Genomic DNA, 6,577 nt, shown 5'->3' with positions numbered 1-6,577 from the left:
TCCCCGCGACGGGACGGACCCCGGGGAAGCTGGGCAGGGCCATGCTGGCAGCACCCTCGCCTCTGCCCCGGCTCTCCTGGCCCAGCCGGGCCAAGGCGGGTGCCTCCCGCTTGCGTCTGCACGGCTGCCGAGTGGCCTGGCAGGGGAGAGCCCAGCTCGACGCCCTCCGACAGGCCCCGGCTGTGGGCACGGGAGGCTGAATTTTCTGGAGCAGCAGCAGAGAGGAGACCGTGCCGCGTCCGGCTGCACGCATGCATTTGCACCCCAGCGCGAGCGCCAGCCCACACCGCTGCCCACACCGCTTGCGAGGAGCAGGCAGGGCACAGGGTCACCACGACGGCGCTTCCCGTAACTGCGGCATCTTGGTTTTCCGAGAGCAAAGTCTCCCAGGAAAGCAAACCGGCTGTGAAGCGAAGCGAAGTGCTCCTTGGCAGCGCCTGGAGAAGGGCTGCGGAGCTGCGGGGCTGCAGGCTCAGCCCCGAGAGCTGCCCCAAGCCCGAGCGGGCCCGCCCTGGAGCCGCTCGCCGCGTTCCTGCCCCGGCACAGGGTGCGTAGCGATGCGGCCGGGCCCCGGAGACACAGGCTGCGTCCGCGGCTGCAGCATCGCCTGCCGTGGGACGGACGGGGCCGGGGGGTGCCCAGGAGGAAAACGCCGGGGCTTTCTGCGCGCTGTTCGCACGGATTTGGTGTGCCTCTGATGCTGCTCCCGCCCGCAGGAAGGCGGCTGCCAGCTCCCCCCCGCCCCCGATCCACTCTAGAGGGCACCTTGGCCCCCGCGGTGACTCCGCTCTTGCTTGTGGGGGGTTCCGAAGCTCAGAGACAGGCCCCCAGCCCAGCCCCCAGCAGAGCTCGACCCAGTGACCGAGGCCATGTCCTTGGCACGGAAGCAAAGCGCTGAACCCCTGGCCGGGCTTATGGGAACCCCACCAGCCCAGGGATGGGTGCGAGGGTGAAGGAACACCAGCACCCGAAGGGAGTGACTCAGCACCCACCCTGACTCTGCACCCACCTGCTCACAGGCTGCTTATCGTCGGGGACCAAGGGTGCTCCGTCCTCCCCCTCCAAACGCAGGTCCCACGGGAAACACTCCCCAGGACCCCCCCCGGCCCTGCCCCAGGGAGAGGGAACACCCCAGGCTCTTGGCCCCAACAGCACCGAGCCGCAGCCACCACTTACAGAAAGCAAAGCATTTTGGCTCCAGAATGCAACTCAACCCACCAAGCAAATGCTTTTGAAAACCACTTTTATTTAAATAAGACTTTAAATACATTACATAAAACATGAAAAATGAAACAAAAAACCTGTCACTTCCCAGGGCGCCAGGCAGCAGCTGCTGGGGACACAGAGGCTCGGCGGCTCTGGGCCCAGCGCTTCCTGTGACACCAGTCCACCACCGATCCCTCGTCAGAAGTTCAGCCCCACGTAACGGCTCCTCAGGGTCTTGCGGCTCGGGGGTACCAGTACGGGCCAGGCCTGGGCTGCAGCCATCGGCCTCGCCGTCGCTCTTCGGCCGCTCCTCTCGTCCAAGCCAAAGCTTCCCCACATCCCGCCAGCGCCCCGGGCTGGGGCACAGCTCTGTCGGGGCTGCGGGAGGCACCGCCGCCATTCCCGTCCATCCGCGGGGGAGAGCAGCCGGACTGAGGAGCCATCCGGAGGGGCCGAGTCCTGTGGCTTAACGTGGAGCCGCTGGTTACCTTTAGCTTCAGGCTGGGCCATGGCGAGCGCCCGATTTACCTCTGTTAAATGAGGGACAGCAAGACGAGATAGCATGGGCTCGTGTCAGTTTATTACATCACGGCATTACACTAGTCCAGACTGAACAGTGGACCCAAGATCGTTACATTACACAAACCGGCTGGTTTTAAACTCATGACAAGGGACAGGTGGGAATTTCATGGTAAGGAAATCTTCTTGCATAAAGCTCCAGTGATCCACAGGCACTTAAAACCCGTGGACTTTCAGCTGGTCGTCTTTAGCCAGTCCGATCTGCAAGAGAGAAAACGCACTCTGCAGCGCACCGGAGCGGAGCGGCCTCTGCGCTGCAGGCGCGTCCCACGCCTGCTCCCCCGATGCACGGAAGGAAGCTCGGGCTGCAGCCACAAAGCCCTGCTGGGTGGCATTTGCCTCCAGCGAGAATTTCAGGAAGAGCAGAGCGAGCTTCCTCCGCCAGCCTGCTCGCCTGCTACGAGAGCCAGAGCCTGGGTGGGTGCGAGCACGGACGCCCTACCTCCACGAGGAACTGGCAGATGTTCTTGCGCTGGTCACCCTGCAGCTGAATCACTTCTCCATACTCGGGGTGCTCGATCACAGTGCCATTGCAGGCAAATTTCTGCCACGAAGAAGAAGAGACCCCTCAGCACCGCACGCATGCCACAGCCCCCCCAGGCCCCACCACTGCACCCCAGGCCCATGGCTCTGCTGCTCCTAGCCCCACCACAGCCCCCCCGGCCCTGCCGCTCCCCCAGGCCCCATCACCGCTCCCCAGCCCTGCCGCAGCCCCCTGGGTCCTGCTGCTCCTGGCCCCACCACAGCCCCCAGCCCCTGCCGCAGCCCCCCCACTGCTCCCCAGGCCCACGGCCCTGCTGCTCCTGACCCCACCACAGCCTCCAGCCCCTGCCACAGCCCCCCCAAGCCCCACCACTGCTGCTCCTGGCCTTGCCGCTCCCCCAGGCCCCACCACTGCTCCCCAGCCCCACCGCAGCCCCCCGGGCCCCGCCCCCACCTTTTTGAAGGCCTTCACCAGCTTCTTTTTATCGTAATCATCCGCGATGCCCTGGACTGTGGTTAGGGTCTTCCTGCCGTTCCGCTGCTGGATCCTTATATGGATGTAGTCCTCAGTGCCGGCGGGGAGCAGGTCATCACCCTTACTTGCATCAGCAAAGGGGTCTGCGAAGAGCGCCCGTCACTCCCCGTCCGCCGCGCCCCCATTGGCCCGCCCGCCCGTCACTCCTCGCCCGCCGCGCCCCCATTGGCCCGCCCGCCCGTCACTCCCCGCCCGCCGCGCCCCCATTGGCCCGCCCCCCCCTTCCGCGGCCCGCCTCCCCCCCCCCGCGGCTGACGCAACCGGCCCCGGGAATAGCAACTGCGCCACGGGGCGGGGCCGCCGCAGGGCGGGGCCGCCAGGCCGCTCCCCCGGCCCGGCCCGGCCCGGCCGCCGCACAAAGGCCCTCACCGAAGGGCTGGAGGTTCTGGATAGCGGACATACGATACGCTTCCCTTCCTTCCCTCGGCGGAGGCGGCGGCGGCAGCGGCGGCGGAGGCGCGAGCGGCTCTCAGCGGAGGATGCTCTCGCGGCGGCGGCTCGAGACGCTGTCAGGGGGGCGGGACTGGCGCCGCCCGCTTATATACCGCCTCCGCGTGACGCCAGCACGCACGGGAAGCGAGGGCGGCGATTGGCCGCCGCGCGGAGGCGTCACGCCGCACGGCCGAGCGCGGCCGCGCCCCGGTCGGGACGAGACGCGCCGGGCGCATGCGCGGAGGAGCCCCGGGCGGGGGGGGGCTCGACCTCGCGCGGGGCGGCGCATGCGCAGTGCGGCGGGCGGGCAGCAGGGCCTGGGCCCGCTCCGCGCCCGGGCCTCGGGGGTCCCTCGGGATCGGCCCCGCCGCCCCCCCCCGCCGCGGCATCCCCCGGGCCCAGCCGTGCGGCGGGCCGGCCGGGCTGCGGGCGCGGCGCCTGGCCGAGGCCCGGTCCCCGGGGTGCGAGGCGGGCCCGGGGCCTCGGGGCTGCGCCGGGGCCCTCGGGTGCGGGATCCCGCCGTGCCCTGGCTCCCTGCCCGCGCCGTTCCCCCGGCATCCCCGCGCTGCCCACTCAAACCACTGCCCCGCCGTGACAGCCGGCGGCTGCCGCTCGGTGCCGCGGGCACCGCCGGGGCTCCCGCGGGTGCTGGAGGCAGCGGGTGATCACCAGGCCGGCAGCCCCCGTGCCATCGCGGCCCCGGGGCCGTGCGTGGGCCCTGGCAGCACCGGTTCGGCCCCGCGTGCCCCGCAGCTGCACCTTGGGGGCTGCCCGCCCCGCAGGCCCCGCCGCAGGAGGCTCCGGCCTTGCCCGTGGCGGCTGCTTGTGGCTCGGCCGTCCGCGCCATGGCAGCCACACTCGCAGCGAGGCCGGCGCCATGCGCAGGCGGGAATCGGGCTTCTGTGTTCGGCTGTGTTGGCGGGGAGATGCCCTGAGACACCGGGTGCTGCGGGACGCGGCGCTGCCAGGCGAGGGCCTGGGGGAGCGCTCGAGGCATCGTCCGAGTCCGCCAGAACAGGGAGATTTTTAAACCTCTGAACCAAGTCCCCTTGGCTTACCGCATCCCGGCGCTGGCAGACCGCTGCCCTCCTGGCAGGGTGGGCACAGCCCCTCCGCGCTGCCTGTCCTGCAGGCCGGTGCATCGCCCACCCGGTTCCCGGCCGTGCCCTGGGATCGCGACGGCTGGCTCGCTCGGGACGTCCCGGTCACGGCGCGAGGGAAGGGGCCGTCCCGGGCCTTCTGCAGCCGCTGAGACAAAGCCGTGTTTGGGGGTCAGCTCGGCAGAGCAACGAGCCCAAACGGGACCTGGAGCGGGGGTCCCTCGGGGGCCGCGTCAGCTCTTGGCTTGCGGCACGTGCTGCCCAGGAGCTCCGGGGCTGCTGGGCGAAGCCGCCGGCCCGTGCCTCGCTGGTCAGTGGGAACCGGCGGTCGCCGGTCTGGTCCTTGCCTCGAAGCCCTGTGGCTGGAGGCCGCGGGTGCTGCAAAACCGGACATGTTTAATCCTGCTTCCAAGTCCTAATCCGGGGCGGGGAGCCTGGGGCTCGGCGGTCAGTACGAGCTGCCACAGCACGGCAGCTCCTCGCTGGGCTGGTGCCCGCCGCGTGCCGAAGACCCCTCGCAAACGGACGGGCGTCTCCCAGCGCCGGCTCCGCGCGTCGCAGAGCGGCAGGTGCTGGCAGGCGAGCAGCTCATCCAGCTCGGAGATGCAGTACACGTTCTAAAAATACACCGAAACCCCAGCTACGAAGACAAACCGTGGGGTCAAACCCCGTGCAGACCCCGACGGCGCGTGAACTCCGCGGGGAGCCAGCTGGAGCTGTGCACGGAGCGGCACTGCTGTCCCCGGGAGACACGGGTCCGTCCCGCGGCGTCTGCGGGGCCCGAGGCTGGTCATCTCCTTGGGGTCTCCTGCGGCCCCAGCTCCCGCCCCGTGGGCGTCCTGCCCGGCTTTGGGAGCCATCCGCGGGGATTCCTGGGGCTTTGGTGGCGTCTGGGTGTGCTGTGGGTGCTGGCAGCCTTCACCGCGTTCATGTTGCATTGTTCCGGGGGGTTTTGTGTAAGATACAGGAACGTTGTTTGTCTTGCGCTAGGTGGAAGGAATAATTTGCGTTGCTGTGTGTCAGTGTCTCTCTGGTGCTTCCAAAGCGTCTGGCGCTCTTGTGTGTCCGTATGTGACAGATCAGCTGGAGAGCTGGCTTCAGTTCTCATTAAAGTGTGAATTTGCTCCACGACCATCGTGAAGCAGATGGCTCTTCTCGCTCCTTCTGGTCAGATTTTCCTTCCCTCCCAGAAAGGGAGCCGTCCCCAGCAGCCGCAGGGTGACGTATCCAGACAGCAGAGACGTAACGAGACGTTTACGCCGCGGCGTCGTGCTGGAGGCATTTCAAAGCCCGTGCTGCGGGAGAGGGGCTGCTCCTCGCGCGCGGAGCCAAGCGCTGGGACGGGGCCGTCGGTGCCTGCTGCGGGATGGCGGCCGTGGGCAGGCCGCTCTCACGGCTGAGCCAGGAGGCCCAGGATGCCCCGCGCAGTCGCTCTGTCGGCGTCGCTGCAGGCTCACGGTGCCCATACGATGCGCCGGGGGTTGTATCCCCGCCACCAGGCCCCCAGAGCCTCTGGTAAAACACCAGGCGGGGGGAGCGTGTGTCCGGCAGCAGCCCCTCACGGCTGAGCGACACCAGGGAGATGCTGACATCCATCTCCCGTCCTTCGGAGCAGGGTCTGACCGGGTGCCCGCAGCCTCGGGTGGCTTCAGCCGGGCAGGGGGCTGAGCCCCTCGGCCTCCTTGCCTCTGTCCGTCTCTGGGCACTGGGCCCAGGCTGCCCGCTGCCCACCGAGCCGTGCCCGCTCCCGGTGCCCACTCCCAGTGCCCACTCCCGGTGCCATCTCCCAGTGCCTTCTCCCAGTGCCTTCTCCTGGTGCCCAGTGCCCACTCCCGGTGCCCGCTCCCCGTGCCCTCTCCCGGTGCCCACTCCTGGTGCCCACTCCCGGTGCCCGCTCCCCATGCCCTCTCCTGGTGCCCACTCCCGGTGCCCGCTCCCCGTGCCCTCTCCCGGTGCCCGGTGCCCGCTCCCAGTGCCCGCTTGCGGAGGCGCCGGCCCGGGCTCCCCACGAGGTGGCAATGCTGATCTCCTTTGCGGGGCGGCTCTCGGCACCGAGCACCGTTTCCTCACGCCCAGCGCCTGGCGAACACAACCAACCGCCTCGCCCCATCCTCTCCAGGCACAGAAACCTCGAAACCCCCGGGCGAGGGGCCCGGGCAGCAGCTGAGGCTCCGCAGGGAGCAGTCTGTGTCCTGCAACACCCGCGTTATCGACCCCTCGGTGCCGGGCAGGGCTCTGCAGC

The 6,577-nt window shown here is 69.2% G+C and overlaps 1 protein-coding gene across 1 annotated transcript; it reads right to left on the bottom strand.

Annotated features, from left to right (window-relative positions):
* Window positions 1–1,764: 1,764 nt before the first annotated feature.
* On the bottom strand, window positions 1,765–3,330 carry EIF1 (eukaryotic translation initiation factor 1). The gene is made up of 4 exons (XM_075443454.1): window positions 3,173–3,330; window positions 2,723–2,886; window positions 2,228–2,329; window positions 1,765–1,986 (listed from the first exon to the last, which is right to left on the bottom strand). Exons 1-4 carry the CDS (start codon window positions 3,201–3,203, stop codon window positions 1,942–1,944), a joined length of 342 nt encoding a protein of 113 aa, XP_075299569.1. The 5' UTR covers window positions 3,204–3,330; the 3' UTR covers window positions 1,765–1,941.
* Window positions 3,331–6,577: the final 3,247 nt, after the last annotated feature.

This window comes from Opisthocomus hoazin, chromosome 26, assembly GCF_030867145.1.
Source record: "Opisthocomus hoazin isolate bOpiHoa1 chromosome 26, bOpiHoa1.hap1, whole genome shotgun sequence".
Classification (NCBI taxonomy): domain Eukaryota; kingdom Metazoa; phylum Chordata; class Aves; order Opisthocomiformes; family Opisthocomidae; genus Opisthocomus; species Opisthocomus hoazin.
Note: the sequence above shows the minus strand (reverse complement) of the source record. Positions and strands in the feature narration are given on the sequence as shown.